We start from the raw sequence: 17,770 nt of genomic DNA, 5'->3' as shown, positions 1-17,770 counted from the left end.
AACGCGGCGTTGATAAATGCAAAGTGATGCACATGGGGAAACGTGATCCCAGCTACACATGGGCAATGGCGGGGTCCGAATTAGCTGTTACCACTCCAGAGAGACCTTGGAGCCACTGCGGTCAGTTCTCTGGAAACATCCATTCCACGGGCAGCGGCAGCCAAAGAAGCGAACAGACCGCTGGGAACCATTAAGAGAGGGGCAGATAATAAGGCAGAAAATATCACGTTGCCTCTGTATCCATCCATGGGACGCCCACAGCTTGAATCCTGCGTGCGGATGTGGTCGCCCCATCTCAAAAAAGGTCGGCTGGAATTGGAAAAGGTTCAGAAAAGGGCAACAACAATGATGAGGGGCATGGAAGAGTTTCTGTACGAGGTGAGATTAATAAGACTGGGACTTTTCAGCTTGGAAAGAGACGACTAAGGGGGGATAGGGTCGAGGTCTGTAAAATCGTGACTAGTGTGGAGAGAGTGAATACGGAAGTGTTATTTACTCCTTCTCATAACACAAGAACCAGGGGTCACCCAATGAAATTAACAGGCAGCAGGTTTAAAACGAGCCAAAGAAAGTATTTCTTCACACAATGCACAGTCAACCTGTGGAACTCCTTGCCTGAGGATGTTGTGAAGGCCAAGACCATATCAGCGTTCAAAAAAGAACTAAAGTTCATAGAAGACAGGTCCATCAATGGTCTCCCTGGCCTCTATTTGCCAGGAGCTGGGAACGGGCGACAGGGGATGGATCACTCGGTGATTCCCTGTTCTGTTTGTTCCCCCTGGGGCACCTGGCACTGGCCCTGTGGGGAGATGCACGTACACGCTTTCAAGGCTGTCGCCATGTGAGCAAGGAACGTCCCCTGCCGTACGCCGGGGGCTGCAGGAGTCGGGTCTTCCTGGCAGAGACCGAGCGCCAGGAGCCCAAGCACGATGCCCAGCTCCCACGCGACGCTGAAACAAGCCGGGTTTAAAGCCAGACAGGAGCATCCATGCGGCCTTTTGCCTGGGCTCAGCTCCATCGCGGTGTGTCGAGCTGGCGCAGCTTGTTACCGGGTGCCTGAGGGTAGCACTCAGAGACCCCTGGTCCCGGGCGCTGCCCAGACCCTGCGCGGGAGACATGCCAGGAGCACACGGGTGCAGGGACACAGCAGACCGTGGGGAAGCAACTTGCCCATAAGGAGGCGACAGAGCCAGGACCAGAACCCAGGTGGCCTGACTCCCTGTCCTTCAGCCTATGTGGCCCTGTCATACAGCCAGCCCCGGAGCCCAGCTCTCCCATCCAGGTGGGGAAACTGAGGCCCAGAGAGATGAAGTTGCCCAAGGAGCCTGGGCAGCCCCTTGTAGCCTTGTCCGCTGCCTCCACCCCAAGGCCACCCTTCCTCGGGAGCATGGGGCAGCTCGGCCCTGGGGGTCAGAGACCAGCCTCAGGCGTGACCCCGGGGGGCACTCTGTCTCCCTAGCTCTGCACAGAGGCTGCAAACCAGGGCTCCCGTTAACCCCACGCCGCCCAGAACGGAACCGGGCGGATGGGAGCAGCAGCCAGCCCTTCGCCCCGGGCGGGCGGAGAGGCGAACCCAAGTCCTCCTCCCGGGGGAGCAGGGGGCAGAGATGCTGGGCAGAGGGTGAGATTCATTCTGTCTGCAGAGGCCCCTGGCTTCAGGCAGGCCTCTCTGCAGGGGGGTCAGTCCCACCTCTGACACAGCCCCCACCCCAGGCCACCCAGAGACCCGTCCCCCTGCGCTGCTCTCCCCTCACCCAGCGTCTAAAGCACCCTGGGCCCTCTAGGGGGAAAGTTATGAAAGGAGAGTCGCGAATTCGTCCCACTCGCTAGCAGGACAACCGGCAGCTTGTTCGCCTTTCCCGGCTCCTTCTGCCTCTCCTCCCCGCAAGAGCGGAGTGGGGAATGCCAAGTATTTTATAGGCTCAGCAGAAAAAAATTATTAAAGGGGGGTGGAAAAGGAGGGGATCGGTGGCTATTGTGGGAGACGCAGGCTTTCTGTGCTGCAAAGGGACAAAAACGTGTCGAGTTTTAGCTCTTTGTGCCAGCAACAAAAACCAAAGAAAACCAAACCCAAACGGCCACCAACCAGTGCAGCGCTGGAGCATGCACAGTCCTGGCCCAGAGCCCCCGTGGTGCTAGGCGCTGTACGATCAGAACAAAGGGACAGTCCCTGCCCCACGGAGCTGGCAGTCCAGGCAGATGTGGAAACAGGCACAGAGAGAGGCCCGGTCACTGGTAGAGCTGAGAAGAAAACCCAGGTGTCCCACCAGCCCAGTGCTCTCCCCATTAGGCTGCCTTGCCACACTGCGCTTGGCGCTGTACAAACACGCAGTAGGCAGGCCGAGGCCCAGATGTAGCAGCGATGGGCGCAGCATCGACCCTGTGGCCAGGGGGCGGCGGGTGCAGGCAGGGGCCCGCGGGTGCAGGCAGGGGCCCCTGGATGGTGCGGCTGCATTTACGAGGCCAGGCCGGGGGACATCTGCAGAAGAACCACCCGCGGCCCCACGGGGGGATGGCTCCAAGCTGGGGCAGGCCGAGGCCTCCTCCTTCCCCCCAACATTCACCGGCCAGCCACAGGCTGCTCTCTGGCGGTATCCTGCCCCGGGCAGAGACGTCAGCCCAAGGCCAAGCTGCCTGGGCTGGCCCCGGTCCTGAGTGCTGGCTCAGGCCCGGCCCAAGGCCAAGCGGCACCGGGAGGCCCCAGTTCCCTGGCTCCAGCGCCTCGGCTGCGCTCCACCCTGCTCCGGCTTCCCGTTTCTAATTCTGGCCCGGCGGCCTCAGCGGCCCCAGGCGGCTGGATGGGCGGGCGAGCAGCCAGCCAGCAAAGGGGTTTAGCCAGTGGGGCCAGAGCCAGAGGCCAGAGCCAGAGGCAAAGGGGTTTAGCCAGCAGGACCCTTCCCCAGCATGGCAGTGCTAGGCCATGGCTATTAGCCATGGAGCGTCCCCATAGCCCAGGCCAGACAGCATCTCCCCCCAATGGCTGAGGGTGCCCCCGACCGCGCCAGGCGACTCAGAAGGAGTTTTATATAGTGGGGAAAGCGAGAGACAGAGGGGGGTAGTCACACGCCCGGCTCCCAGCACATCTGTGCCAGGAGCTGGGAATCGAGAACCCAACTCCCAGCCTCCTGCTCTAATCCCTAGAGCCCATCCCCCTCCCAGAGCTGGGGAGAGAACCCAGGAGTCCTGGCTCCCAGCCCCCCTGCTCTGACCACCAGGCCCCACTCCCCTCCCAGAGCTGGGGAGAGAACCCAGGAGTCCTGGCTCCCAGCCCCCACAGAACGACCTATGCTAGTGCCCTCTGCCTACAAGCAAACACTGGGGCGTGCAGGTTTTTTAATTTCTAAAGACTCTCTAGTGCCAGGCTGGGCCCAGCCCGGCCGTGAAGTGCAAACGCCTCAAGCCAAACTCTGCTCCCATGTCCACCCCAGCTGCCCCAGGCTGCGGGACAGAGGCAAACATAACCCCATAGCTCAGCCTCCCTACTTCCCGCTTTCAGCCCCTGTGAACCTGGCTAGATTCCAGACTCCCTTAGAAACACGAGCCAGCTCCTTCTGGCCCAGTGATGAAGGAACTGGGATTTGGGAAGATCCCCATGTGACCCTGGCAAGTCAGGCCTATCTGTGCCTCAGTTTCCCCATTTGTAAGATGGGCACAATGACCCTTCCTTTGGATGGTCAGTTCTTTGGGGCAGGGACTCTCACCGTGTGCCAGGGTAGCACCCAGCCCACGGGGCCGCCATCTCAGTTGGGGTCTCTAAGCCTTCCTGCAACACCAAATTTCTGACCCACCTCGCTGTGCTGGATTCAAAGCTTGCAGGAGCGGACAGAGCCCCACACCGTGCCCGGAGCCCGTGGGCTGGGGCAGGCGGAAGGGAGACTCTCCAGGCAGGCTGTGGTGCTGACAGTGCCTTCTTGGGCCCACAAAGTTCATTTCTGCACCTTTTCCCCTCCCACGGCCCGCCCTGTGCTCAGACTGCCCCTTCCCCTACCCTGCCAACGGCAGCTAGCTCTGGGGCACCGACCGGTCTGCACAGCCCGGCCTTGGAGCTCCATTGCCCAGGGCGATCCCGCCCTTTCCCGTCACACGCCAGGGCCCAGGGGCGTCCTGCCGCTGGAAGGGCCCCATTAGACTTTCCAGCAGGTTCCCGTTTGCCCCCAGTGGGCTCTGTGCCAGGCAGCCTGCGGCCAGCCCCGACCCAGCCGGCAGGAGACCCAGCCCGGGGAAGCGGTTTAGCGCCAGAGATAATGATCTAATTAAATGAGGCGCGGGGGGGGGGGGGGGAATCAAAGAGTGAGCCGATTAAGTGGAAGATCTAAGCAGCCAGCAATTGAATTCGAGCCGCGGTCTCTGTGTTGGGCTCAGAGCTGGCTAGGGCCGTTCTCCTGCCCTGGTTTTCCAACGCTCTGGCCCTGGGCTCGCTCGGGGCCGGTTCTCGGGCAGCCCTTGGCAGGGGTCTCCGCTGCAGCCAGTCAGATTGTGCAGCCCTGAAGTACCCTGCTCTCGCCCTCCACGGATCAGCGCCTCAGCTCTGCCAGGACGGGCGCCCCGCTCAGCGCCAGTTCCCACCTCCCAGCCCCAGGGAGTTTCCTTCGGGGCCGAAGAGGCTGCAGGCAAAACAAACTTGTCAAGTCGCTTCCTGGAGGAAGCGGGGCCGGGGAATCTGACCAGCAGGAGTTTGAGAAGTGGCTTCCTGTGCTGCGAGTCACGGCACGCATCCTGCCCGGCTGGCGCTGGCCGCAGGGCGTGGGGGTCAGGTCGTGGCCCTGCGGAGCTCCCCCGGCTCCCGGGGCAGAAGCACTGATGTGGCAGCAGCGGCTGGGTTCCCAGAGCAGCCGGCCAGGTCCCGTGGAGCATCAGGTCCACAGTTCCCTCGGGTCCAGTCCCAGCAAGCAAGACAGCCCCTGGCCAAGCAGACCCTCCTGGCCAGTTTGCAGGGGGGACTGGCTGGCCGGCGCGCTTCGTGCATGGCTTCCTATGCCAGCCAAAGCCTCGCCCCCTCCGGCCAGCGTAAACCCACCTGTCCCAGGAGAGGTCGCTGGTGGGGCTCTAAAGCCCAGCTCTGCGTGCCCGCCTCGGGCCAGCCCAGCTCCAGCGGACAGGGTGATCCCCGGCCAGCACAGCCGCGCTGGCAAAAGCCCCTGGCTCAGAGACGGTCGCACCCAGGCCTGCGGTAACCAGCACGCACTGGGTGCGCTCGCACAGAGCCCCTGTCTCGGGGGGGACCCCGACCACCGCACTGGAGTGGGTGGACTGAGCCCAGCCCCTCACCCCCCCTTTGTGACCAGGGGTGGGGGTGGCTGGGCCAAATTTGAGCAAAGGTGCCACCCCCTCCCCCAATTTCCACAGGGCCCAGGGCCCCCAGACCCTTTAATCCAGCACTTGCCGGGCACTTGCACCGCCATGGCTTCTTGCGCCGGAGGGCAGGGGCGCGTGCCCTGCCGGGCGAGGGCACGGCTTGGTCCGAGGCCCCCCGAGGAACACTTGGCAGGTGCAATGTACCCGGCTAGGGCCCTGGTCTCTAGCCCGCAGGGCCCTCGGGCAGGGGCCACCACAAGCCAGTGGCACCTCAGCCCATCTTCCTGGCAAGGAGGGGAGCCCGGCGGACTCTGGTACTAAGTAAACCATGAGCCACTATCCCGCGGCAGCCTGGCCCCAGCATGCATGCAGCTCCCAGCGCCCTGTCTGTACAGCCCCGAGCGCGGCCTTCCCAGTGTTCGTTAACGCGGGAGGACTGCAGCAGAGCCCCAGGGCCAGGGCTAAGCCTTAGGCCTTCCTGCCTGGCCAGGAGCGATCTCCCGGGGCCCCTGCTTCGAGCTGCTGCTGCCAGACTGGGCTGGGACCGGCCAGAACAGGAAAGTGCCCGAGGAGCCGTGCGGGGGGCTCTGACCCCAGGGTGGCGCTTGGCGGGTTCCGGCTCCGAAGCCACGGAGGGTTTGCAAGTCCGAGCGGTCCCCGGGCCGGCTCCCCGGCTTGTTCTGGACTCTGGACTCCGCCAGAGACGGCGTCTTTCCCTTCAAGCAGAGCCGGTGGCAGACACCGGCCCGGTGCTGGAGGGACGGCGCAGGCCCTGCCCGGGGGAGTGAACCCAGCCCAGGCTTTCCTAGGGGGCAACGCACAGCCCTGCCCGTGGGGGGAGAAACGGCAGCTGCCAGCACAGCGAACTCTCAGACAGGGGCGTTTCCGGGGACTGGGGACAGACGGAAAATCGGCCTCGAGCCCGGGGGCTGTAAGTCCTGCAGCAGAATAAAGGGGGGTGCAAAGGCCACTGGATTCCCCTAGTCTGGGGCCTGGGGCTCTGGGCTCTGCAGCAGGCCCTGCCCCACCCCAGCCCCGGAGGGTCGCTACAGGACAGACCGACCCCGGAGCAGGGAGCGTGGCCCTAGCGCCTCGGAGAGGGCGGGAGGGAAGCCGGGCGGGTTACACCCAGGAGGGGGCAGAACGGCGGGTTTTCACCCTCCCAGAAGGCAGATCAACAGAAGCCCCCGGGCACAGCCCCCTGCTCGCTCCGGCACCTCCCACAGCGGGTACCTCACCGTCTCCCGCCCGCCTCGGGCCTGCCCCGTGCCCAATCGCTCCACAGCCCAGCGCAGACCCCGTCCCGTCCCGTCCCCCGGCCCGGGGGCCTTTGGCCCTGCTGGGGCACGGCAGCGGGCAGACCTGGCCCGTCTCCCATCCCTAGCTTAGGACGGCACGGACAGCCCTCACCAGCCAGGCCAAGCGGGCAGGGCCGGTTTCCTGCATGGGGGAGCCGCCAGGAGTCTCTGCCCAGCGTAACTGAGCCGGGAGGGGTCATGGGGGGGGCAGCGCACAGCAGGGACTTGCTGTCTGCAAGGGTCAGAGCCCAGAGCTGGCTCAGCCGGGGGGTTATGCACCCCAGGGTGCCTGAGCTCCAACCCCGGTGCTTGGGCAGCGCGTCAGAGCACAGACCCACCTGCCCTCTAGACTGGCACCGCACGGTACCGGATCCCGCCCAGCCTGACCCTGCACGCCCTGGAACCAGCGGGGGCACCTGGACCCTCCCCACGCGGAGCAGCACCGGGCCCTGCAGCCTTGCGAGCGGCTGGGCAGAGAATCCAGCCGCAGGCTCAGCTCACGGGGCCGGGCCCCCGGTCCAGCCACACACAACACCCACCCCAAGTCCCTCGTGCAGGCGTTTGCACCAGTCACCCCTTGCACACCTGCTTTGCACTGGTGACATAGCCCAGGCTGCAGGGCGGTGGCTGCTCACCCCGCTCATGCCTACCAGCGGCCCTGCCGTGACCCACACTGAACTGGGCGGCCCGGCCGTCCTGGGGTCAAACCCCGCTGGCCAGCGACTGAACGTTGAAACCCGCTGGTGGCAGCCCCCCATGCCCAAGCCCCCCACCGGAGCGCTGGGTGGGCCTGAAGTGATGCAGCTTAACCTCCCCACAGAGGTTTGGTCTCATCCCTTCGCTCGGCAGCGCTCGCACCTGTGACAAGTACAAAGAGCCCCCCAAAGCCAGCAGCCGCCCAGCCCAGCCCCCCAACTCTAGAACTTAGAGGGGCGCAGAGCTCGTCCCCGTTCCCCAAACGGGATCAGCATCAGCAGCGAAGCCAGCCAGGGGCAGACCTGGCGCATCTGCAGCTTCTCTGCACCCACGGCTGCTGCCCTCGGGGCAGGGACTTTGCCGGCAGCCGACCCCGCAGCCAGCGGGCAGAGCTCAGTGCTCGCAGCTATTTGACAGGCCCCCCATCCTTGCATGAAATGAGCAGGACAAGTCTCAGCCCAGCTTCCAGAGGACGTGCGCCCACTCCACCAGCAATCCACGGGGGTCCCCTTCCGCCCTCGACAGCGAGTGCACGGAGCGAGTGGGGCCGCGCGACAGCTCCCCCAAAGGCCGGGGCGCTGCGTGGGGAGCTCGCCCTGGTCTGGGATTCAGTAGCAGGAAACTGGTTTTTAAAAAGACAAGACGCATGAAAAGCCCCCGTGGGATCTTGGCACATTTTGCTGCTGCTCTTCCACCCGCAGGAGTTGACAGACGGGCAGTGCCAGGCCACCCCCATGCAGCGCCTTACCTGGGAGCTGGCCCCCCTCGCCCCAGCTCTCCACGCCCTGCCGGCGGAGAGATTGGACCCGCAGCCCGCTGAGCCGAAAGCTGCCGAGCGGGAGGGAAGTGGCCCAGGCCAGCGAGCCCTGCAGCTGGCTGGGAAAAGGCGGCTGGAGACACAGCCAGCTTCTAGCCCAGAGCAGAAAGGGGAAGGCACTCCCCAGCCATTGGCTGCAGCCAGGCCCACATCAGAGTCCGTGGGATTGTGTCTGTGTGCACGCGGCCCCTTATGGGATCCACATATTACTTACAGTCCGGGCGCAGCCCTTAAAGGGGCAGGGGCAGCTGGGGACCAGAGGCAGGTGCCTTTCTCCTCCAGTTTGCAGGGAGGCACCGTCCCCCATGCCCGCACCCCGCGCTGCGGCCAGGGCACCGGGAGCGAGATCCGGCTGGTATGCGGGGGAGGCAGAGCGGGGAACGCTGTGTGGGGAAGCGCTGGGGCACGGAGCCGTTCCCGAGCCAGTCACATTACACTCAAACGGGTCAAAAGCAAAATCCAAGACACCCCAAACCAGCTCCCCCCCTTTTCTTGGGGGAGTAGGGGGGTTGGGACCAAAGAAAACAATCTGATCATTTGCGAAGAAAGGAACAACCTCCCCCGCCCCAAGCCCCGTGTTTCAGGGTTTGACAGTTTTGAAGGGGACTTGACGCAGACGTTTGCCCGAGTTTTCCGGGGGGAAAGAGAAGCCAGATCCTGGGCAGATTGAAGGGAACTTGGAAGCTCAAGGCCACCTGAGTGAGCGGTCAGATTTCTGAACGCTTAGACGAGTCAGGGTGAAAACCAGCTTCCCGAGAGCAGAGCAGCTGGGACCAGACCCCGGGGGGCGGCAGGGCCCGGTGCAGAGACACGGGACTTCCCCAGCAGCTTCCCACACTCCACTTTGCCTGGCCCTGGCGGGAACTGCACCGCCGGGCAGGGGATGTCCCAGGCACGGGGCTTTCAGCCACGCGGGAGCAGCCCCCCAGTTGTCTCTGCCACCAGCTGCAGCCTGGGCCAGGCCAAGGGTGCAGGTCATTGCAGGGCAGCCCAGGACTGCAGCAGGCAGAGGGGCAGTGGGTGGGGCAGGGTGGCTAGACACTGGCCCCGCCTTGCAAATGCCCAGGTGAAAAGGGGCCCTGGCGGCTCCGGTCAGCACCGCCAGCCGGGCCATTAAAAGTCCAATCGGCGGCATAGCTGGGGCCTGCCCTGGCTCCGCACGGGGCCTGGAACCGCGACCAATGGGGGACCCCGCCCCCTGAACCCCCTTCCACACCCCAACCCCCTGTGCCAGCCTGGAGTCCCCTCCCGCCCCCTGCAACCCCCCTCACAACCAACCCCTTGCCCCAGCTCTGAGCCCACCCTGCACCCCAAGCCCCTCATCCCTGGCCCTACCCCAGAGCCCACACCCCCAGCCCCTGCCTCAGCCCAGTGAGAGTGAGTGAGTGTGGGGGAGAGCAAGAGAGGGGGGGTGGAGCAAGTGGGGGCGGGGCCTCAGGGAAGGGGGCGGGGCCTCAGGGAAGGGGGCGGGGTGTTTGGTTTTCTGATTAGAAAGTTGGCAACCCTAACCGGGCCATGTGCAGAAGGGCCCCCCCAAATCCCCAGTTACCCCAAAGCCAGCGGAACCCCCTCTGCTCTGGGCTTCCCAGCGTCCAGACCTCCTCCCTGGCATCCCAGCTATGGCATCTCTTTTGCCAGGGTTAGCCCCGGATCCCCCCCACCCACACATTTGCCCTTAGGAGCCAGGACGTGCCCAGCGCTGCCCCAGGTCCCATTCCCAGCCCCAGTCACGCTGCTGCCACGTGCGACAGGGCAGGGGGCAGGGCTGGGGGGGCAGCCCCTCTGGCGGGCAGCAGGGCCCAGCAAGAGCCCACGGCCAGGGAGACAGCGACCCACGGCACATGGGCTCCAGAGACTAGCCCCGGGTTGGTGTTTTTAGGGACCTTCTCTGGGGCGCGGCAGCCTGCGGCCGAGTGCGGAGGGAGTTCACGCTGCCGCGGTTTGCACAGAGGCCGGTTGCCCCCACCCTGCCCCAGTGTCATGGTGCGACGTGCGACCCAGCCGGGCCGGCCACCTTGCACAGCAGGGCAAGTGTCCGCGCGAGGGACGGGGAAGGGAATTTCGGCTGCTCGCCGCACAGGGCCCCGCACTGAGCTCACTGCGCCTGGCAGCTCCCGCGTTCACTGGTGTCAGCAGCGAGCCGAGCCCTCAGCCTGCCGGCAGAACCCGTGCGAGCGCTCCATTTCTCAGGGTTAGCCCGTTCCCAGGTGGGGGAAACTGAGGCAGGGGTCGGGACTCAGGAATTGTCCTGTCCAGCACGCTCCTGCCTACCGTGATGTGGGGGGAGATGGTGCCATGTCCCTCACAGCCGTGCAAAGCACTAGGGGGATGACTGGTTAGCATCGTGCACCGCTGGGCCTGACGTGCGGAGAGGGAGGAGGGGTCTGCCACCTCGGCTGGGACCGCTGGCAACAGCAGACCGGGGCAGTAAATGCGCAAAGATGAGGATGAACCAGGAGGGTCTGTTCCAGGCCCGCTGGAAACGCAATCCCGGCAATCCACCCCCAGCCGCACCTGCCCTGACCCCCAGCAGCCTCGGGGAAGCTCCCAGGTGAAGAACCGGAAGCTGCCAAACCCCCGGGTAGGGCTGGGACCCCGGAGTTCGGGGCTCCCCTTCCCTGTTCTGGGGCTCGGCCTTGCTGGCAGCGGGACAGGGGGAGCCCCTGGCTGGCTGCAGGGCATTCAGATGCGGCAGGGGCCCTGGCAGCACCAGGACCCGGCTGTAGCTGAGCGATCGCCCGGAGCAGCCCCGACCCTGGGCAGACACGGAGCGAGACCCCCACCCCCAGCAACAGGCTCGGGGGAAGCTGCTCCCGGTTCTCAGAGCCGAACCTCCGGCCCCAGCGGCAGAGCCGCTGCCGGCGGCTGGTGCTCAGGGCTGGGCCTTCGGGCCCACCTCCCGGGCGCTGGCCTTCGGGCCAGCTCCTGGGTACAGAAATCCCCTCGCCCCCAGACCTCGGCTTACCACACTGAGCAGCCAGGGACCAGGCGGTGCCGAGAGCCTCGGTGAAGCAGTCGCACATCTTCCCGCCGCGCCGTCCCCAGCCTGGCCGCGGCCCGCTCTCCCCACCACCCCGCTCCCGGCCGCCGGAGGCTAAAGCCCCCTGCACGCAGCAGTCAATGGGCCGCGGACCCAGCAGATTAGCGCAAACCCGGCGTCAGCATTTCCACACAGGCAGCGGCCCATTGTTCCCCCTCCCTGCGCAGGGCGGATTTGACGAGGGAGACAAGAAGTTAAAGCCCCTGGCTTCGGTGCCCGGGCGGCGCAGGGGAAGGGCAGGCAGGGCGAGGGCCAGGCCGCCGGAGGCCGCGCTGGGCCAGGGCTGGGTGCTGGAGGTGACACTCGCTTTGTTGGGGACAGAACCCAGGAGTCCTGGCTCCCCGTCTCAGCAATATGCCCTGTCACGGGGTCCCCGGGCCATGCTCTGGAACTGCTCCCCATGAAGCCAGGCAGGACTCTGGGGCAGTCGCCTTCCTGGGAGCAGCCTGTCTGCAGGACACACAGCTCACCCAGCTCCACCTTCCTGGGTCTGACCTCGGAGCATTCAGCATCCTCTGCCCCTCCGTGTGCTTCCCACAGCGAGTCCGCCCAGGCGGGGTCCTGGGGAAGCCAGAGGGTCCTGCCCCCCAACTCCGCAGTCAGACGGGACTCTCAGCCAGCCAATAAAACAGAAGGTTTATTGGACGACAGGAACATGGTCTAACACAGAGCTTGTAGGTGCAGAGAACAGGACCCCTCAGCCAGGTCCATTTTGGGGGCAGTGAGCCAGACAACCCCGTCTGCCCTTCACTCCATGTCCCCAGCCAGCCCCAAACTGAAACTCTCCCCAGCCCCTCCTCCTCTGGGCTTTGTCCCTTTCCCGGGCCAGGAGGTCATTGGATCCCTTTGTTCTCCAACCCTTTAGCTCTCACCTTGCAGGGGGGAAGGGCCCAGGCCATCAGTGGCCAGGAAACAGGGTGTCGGCCATTCTCTGTGTCCAGACCCCTGCACACACCTGCCCTCTAGGGCTCTGCAATGATCATACACCCTTATCCCACCCCCTAGAGACTTAAGAACTGCCTAGGGGAAACTGAGGCACCCCCACACTATTCAGAGGAAACATTAAGAACAGACCCACTTCGTCACATCTCTCCCCCCTTCAAGATCAAACTGAGCAGGGTCACTTTAGCCAGTGACCTGGGGAAGTTCGAAGCCGCCAGCGTTCCCAGGGATGCCCCAGCATCTCTCCCATTCCTTGGTAGGAGTTACACCAGGCCCTTCCAGTTTCACGCCCTACCTTAGGTCGGGGATGGTCGATAGCACTTGCAGGCCGCATGCGGGAAGGTTTATGCGGGCCGTGCCCTTTGGCCACCCCAAAACCCCAGGGGGTCAAACTGGGATTGGGTCTTCTCCCCAACAAGCTGGACAAACACAGCCACTTGGTTATAGGACTGTTTAACTTTCTTAACAGCTTTCACTCCATCTGAGACCTTCTCAAAGCTCTCCACACTGGGTCTTTCAACAGGACAGTCAGTGGATCCATTCACAACAGAAAATTTCTGGCTGTTAGGAACTGAAACTTTCTTGATTAAATCACTTTCACACCTTTCAGTTGCAGTAAACTGCTTGCAAAGACTCCATGAGGATTCCTTTCCCTAGGGCTTTTCTATGCCACAATTCACCCCTCCCAGAAATTCTGTTCTTACCCTCTTCACCTAGGGCTTGCTCTAGAGGAACATTTTCCTGAGCAACAACAGACTCTTTCTGGGTCTCCCTTACATCCAGAATCACCTCTGGCCCATCCGGCGGATTCCTACACAATCCCCTTTCAGGCAAACTGACAGACTTCCTAGATAAAAGGCTAGAAGCATTCTCCTTCCTTTTGCCACACACAAGTTCAGGAATCTTTTCCTTCTTGCTACAGGTTTCCACACCCTCAGTAGGTAACACAATCACATCACCTTCCTGCTCTCCTTGTGCCCTGGCTAGGATCTCACCCTGATCAGACAGAGTTGCGACACCCTTTCCCAGCCACACACTAGCAACAGACAAAATACAAGCACCAGAATTGTCTGGTCTCTGGGATTTTACATAGACACTAACTGGATGCAACCTAGTTACAGGGCCATTCTCCCGAGCAGACACAAACTTAGGACCCTTCCCTTCCTGGGCTTTAGCTGAATCCAGAACCAGCTCTGAGACAACTGCACGACCCTCAACCATCACAGGCTGAAAGGCCCCTTCTGTCTGCTCCACAGACAAAGAAGAGCTGGACACACTTTCTCCTTGACCAGACACACAGCTTGGGATCTCGTTCCCCTGGTCCCAGCACACAAGGCTGGTCACAGACAAGTGCTTGGAGACCAGGGTAGCTCCCTCCATAGGCAAGTCAATACCCCTGACAGACACAGGCACGTTTCCTTCGCTGTCACACTTCTCCACCCAGCTAACAGGTAAGGTCCAGGGACACTCATCTTCCACTCTCCTCGCCTTCCCACCCTGCTGACTAGACACAGCCATCAGCTCACAAGGCTGCCTAGGCTCATCCAGACTTTCCTTACCAAGCACCTTGCCACTCCCCACAGATCCCCTGCCCTGACTGTGTCTCCCCCACTCAGCTGGGGTCTCAGCTCCCCCTGTGCTCAGCGCTGCCCTTGCTGTCCCAGTGGGGGTAGGCAGCGAGCTCGCTGCTTTCCTCACTGCCTCAGAGCCAGCCTGAGCCCCCTGAGCCCCCTCTCCGGTGTGCAAGGGGGGCGGGGAGCCCCAAGGGACTGGTTACAGGCAGGCAGGTAGCCTGAGCCTAGCCGCTCCTCCCCGCTGCCACCCAGGTCATCTGCATTTTCACTGACCATTTCCCTCTCCGCCGATTGGTTCCCTGGATTCAAATTCAAACCCTTGGCCGTTACAGGTGCAGGGCCTGGATCCTGCCCCAAAGAGACACAGTCACCCCACAACAGGGTCTCGCAGCCGATATCCCGGAGAACCCCAACGACCAGCCAGCCCCACCCCTCCTGGGTCTGCACAGGGATCTGGGCCATAGGCAGGGCGAGGGGCTTCGTCCCTGGGACCCTCACCCAGCTCACCCAGCCCCTCAGCCTCTGAGGCTGCACCACCCAGGGCCTGACAACAGTTCTCTCTGTCCCAGGATCTCGCCACCCCAGGAATGGCTCCCCATTGACCATCACCTTCTGCTCCCACTCAGGGTCTGAGGGGCCCGGCCCCAGGAAACTCCACACAGACATATAGGTTGGGACCAGGAGTGGGAGCCTGTCCACCTCCCCACCCATCTGGCTGACGGAGTCTATGGCCTTGGGACCCAGCAAGGGAGCTAGACACTGGGGCTTTTCCGCAGGGTCCCCCTGGTTCAAATCGCCAGCCTGCTCAAAGGCAGTGAGGTGGCATCCACATCCCCCCCTCCTTAACCAGGGGCAGCAATTTAGTCTCGAGGTTCCCTGCGGAACTGGCCCCCCGGGGTCTATCCCCACTCACCCCTGGGGGGTCCCCTAGGCCTCTCCGCTCCCCCACCGCCAGTTCATGCTGCTGCTGCTTCTGCAGCTCTTTCTCGGGCTCTCGCTGTCACTCACGGTCCTCTTGCTCTCTCGGACTCCGCTCCAATCCCGTCCGTCTCCGATCCCCAGATGGGGAACCCGATCGTGAAGACCCTCGTCTGGTGGGGGACAGGAGTCTTGGGGATGCCTGGCTCCCACTCCAGCTGCTCCCAGATCCTGCTATAGCCCCATTTGGGGTCAGGAATCTGTTCCTTAGAGCAGTCATCCTCCTCCAGCTGCATAATTAACTCCATTTTGATGGGTTTCAGAGTAGCAGCCGTGTTAGTCTGTATTCGCAAAAAGAAAAGGAGTATTTGTGGCACCTTAGAGACTAACCAATTTATTTGAGCATAAGCTTTCGTGAGCTACAGCTCACTTCGCTCACGAACGCTTATGCTCAAATAAATTGGTTAGTCTCTAAGGTGCCACAAATACTCCTTTTCTTTCAGTTTTGATTAACTTTCCAATGCTCAACCCTCTCTTTCTGCACAGGGTTACAATGTCCTTCTTAAGGAGACGGTGACAGGCCATCACTCCGCTCTTCCCAAGTTGTTGTGGACTCGCAGGCCTGTGTGCTCTCAACTCCCCACGGTTTCCAGGGAGAATCCCTCGTGTGCCAGCCCTTCTCGAGGTCACCACCTCTTTGCCAGGGTCGAGCTGCAGACTCCTCCGCCCCGGGACCGCTCGCTGCAATCCCCAGGGGAACCCTGTTACTGCAAAAGTCCTTCTCTCTCCCAGGCCCAAGCCGCAGGCTCCTCCGTCCCTGAGACTACTCACCGCAGTCCCCAGGGGGACCCCATTACTGCACAGTCCTTCTCGCTGGTCACACACTCCCAGGGGTTAACCGCCCCCCGAAACCGCTCCTCTCTGAGCCTTCAGCACACTTGGTCCTCGTCAATCCCCCTTCGTTTTACTGCTCCCCAGTCACTTACTGCAGGAACCGCCATCCACGGGGTGCAGTACATCCCACCGCTCCCACCAGTTGTCCCGGAGTCCCCGGGCGATGCTCTGGAACTGCTCCCCACGAAGCCAGGCAGGACTCTGGGGGAGTCTCCTCTCTGGGAGCAGCCTGTCTGCAGGACAAGAGACTTCCCCAGCTTCCCCCTTCCTGGGTCTGACCTTGGAGCATTCAGCATCCTCTGCCCCTCCCTGCGCTTCCCACAGCCAGTCCGCTCACGTGGGGTCCTGGGGAAGCCAGAGGGTCCTGCCCCCCAACTCCACAGTCAGACATGACTCTCAGCCAGCCAGTAACACAGAAGGTTTATTAGACAACAGGAACATGGTCTAACACAGAGCTTGTAGGTGCAGAGAACAGGACCCCTCAGCTGGGTCCATTTTGGGGGGCAGTGAGCCAGACAACCACGTCTGCACTTCACTCCTCATCCCCAGCCAGCCCCAAACTGAAACTCCCTCCCACCCCTCCTCCTCTGGGCTTTGTCCCTTTCCCGGGCCAGGAGGTCACCTGATTCCTTTGTTCTCCAACCCTTTAGCTCTCACCTTGCAGGGGGGAAGGGCCAGGCCATCAGTGGCCAGGAAACAGGGTGTTGGCCATTGTCTGTGTCCAGACCCCTGCACACACCTGCCCTCTAGGGCTCTGCAAGGATCATTCACCCTTATCCCACCCCCTAGATACTTAACAACTGCCTAGGGGAAACTGAGGCACCCCCACAATATTCAGAGGAAACATTAAGAACAGTCCCGCTTCGTCACGGGGGGGGGTGTCATGCTTTTCCCAGCTGGCCCCAGCATGTCCTCCCGGGGCCGCGTGGGAGCAGCACCTTGATCTATGCACCCTCGTCAGCACCTTGCAAACAGCAGGTCTCGCAAGGTGTTAATTAAAGTGCAAGTGGCTGCTCCCCGTGTCGGGGCGGAGGGACCGGGGTGGCAGCAGCGTGTGGGCACCCCAGGAGCAGGAGGGGAGCCCAGGCCCGAGCCGCACAGCCCGGAGCCAGTTGCCCAGCGGGGACCCAGTGGCCGGGCAGGGGAAGGGCTCTGCGCTGAGAGCTGCAGGAGGTGGCGTGAAGGGCGGAGATGCTGCATCGGGCCTGGGGGCGGCTTGTGCGGATACTTGTCCGGCTCCGAACTGGAAAGAAAGAGACCTGCCTGTCACGGAGTGCCCGGGCGATGCTCTGGAACTGCTCCCCATGAAGCCAGTCAGGACTCTGGGGCAGTCGCCTTTCTGTGAGCAGCCTGTCTTCAGGACACACAGCTCACACAGCTTCCACCTTCCTGGGTCTGACCTCGGAGCACCTGGTTCCTTTGTTCTCCAACCCTTTAGCTCTCACCTTGCAGGGGGGAAGGGCCCAGGCCATCAGTGGCCAGGAAACAGGGTGTCGGCCATTCTCTGTGTCCAGACCCCTGCACACACCTGCCCTCTAGGGCTCTGCAGTGATCATACACCCTTACCCCACCCCCTAGATACTTAAGAACTGCATAGGGGAAATTGAGGCACCCCCACAATATTCGGAGGAACCATTAAGAACAGTCCCACTTCGTCACATCTCTCCCCCCTTCGAGATCGAACTGAGCGGGGTCACTTTAGCCGGTGAACTGGGGAAGTTCGAAGCCACCAACGTTCCCATGGATGCCCCAGCGTCTCTGCCATTCCTTGGTAGGAGTTACACCAGGCCCTTCCAGTTTCACGCCCTCCCTTAGGTCGGGGGTGGTCGATAGCACTCGCAGGCCGCATGTGGGAAGGTTTCTGCGGCCCGTGCCCTTTGGCCACCCCAAAACCCCAGGGGGTCAAACTTGGATTGGGTCTTCTCCCCAACAAGCTGGCCAAACACAGCCACTTGGTTATAGGACTGTTTAAGTTTCTTAACAGCTTTCACTCCATCTGAGACCTTCTCAAAGCTCTCCACACTGGTCTTTCAACAGGACAGTCAGTGGATCCATTCACAGCAGAAAATTTCTGGCTGTTAGGAACTGAAACTTTCTTGATTAAATCACTTTCACACCCTTCAGTGGCAGTAAACTGCAAAGACTCCATGAGGATTCCTTTCCCTAGGGCTTTTCTATGCAACAATTCACCCCTCCCAGAAATTCTGCTCTTACCCTCTTCACCTAGGGCTTGCTCTAGAGGAACACGTTCCTGAGCAACAACAGACTCTTTCTGGGTCTCCCTTACATCCAGAAT

General features: G+C 62.4%; 1 protein-coding gene across 3 annotated transcripts in view; it reads right to left on the bottom strand.

The window, feature by feature from the left end:
* PRX (periaxin) overlaps nt 1-17,770 on the bottom strand; it is a 44,638-nt gene that overhangs the window by 19,426 nt on the left and 7,442 nt on the right. The window contains exon 1 of one of the 3 annotated variants that reach the window (XM_074937928.1): nt 11,072-11,167. The exons of 1 other annotated variant lie outside the window; for it this stretch is intronic. In XM_074937928.1, the coding sequence (XP_074794029.1) occupies nt 11,072-11,129 (58 nt within the window). In that variant the 5' untranslated portion in view covers nt 11,130-11,167. Of the gene's footprint in view, nt 1-8,037; nt 8,275-11,071; nt 11,168-17,770 lie in introns of those variants that run through there. One more of the 3 variants, XM_074937930.1, reaches the window with a different exon arrangement.

Source organism: Natator depressus, chromosome 23 (genome assembly GCF_965152275.1).
Source record: "Natator depressus isolate rNatDep1 chromosome 23, rNatDep2.hap1, whole genome shotgun sequence".
NCBI classification, from domain to species: Eukaryota; Metazoa; Chordata; order Testudines; family Cheloniidae; genus Natator; species Natator depressus.
This window is presented reverse-complemented; position numbering and strand designations above follow the sequence as displayed.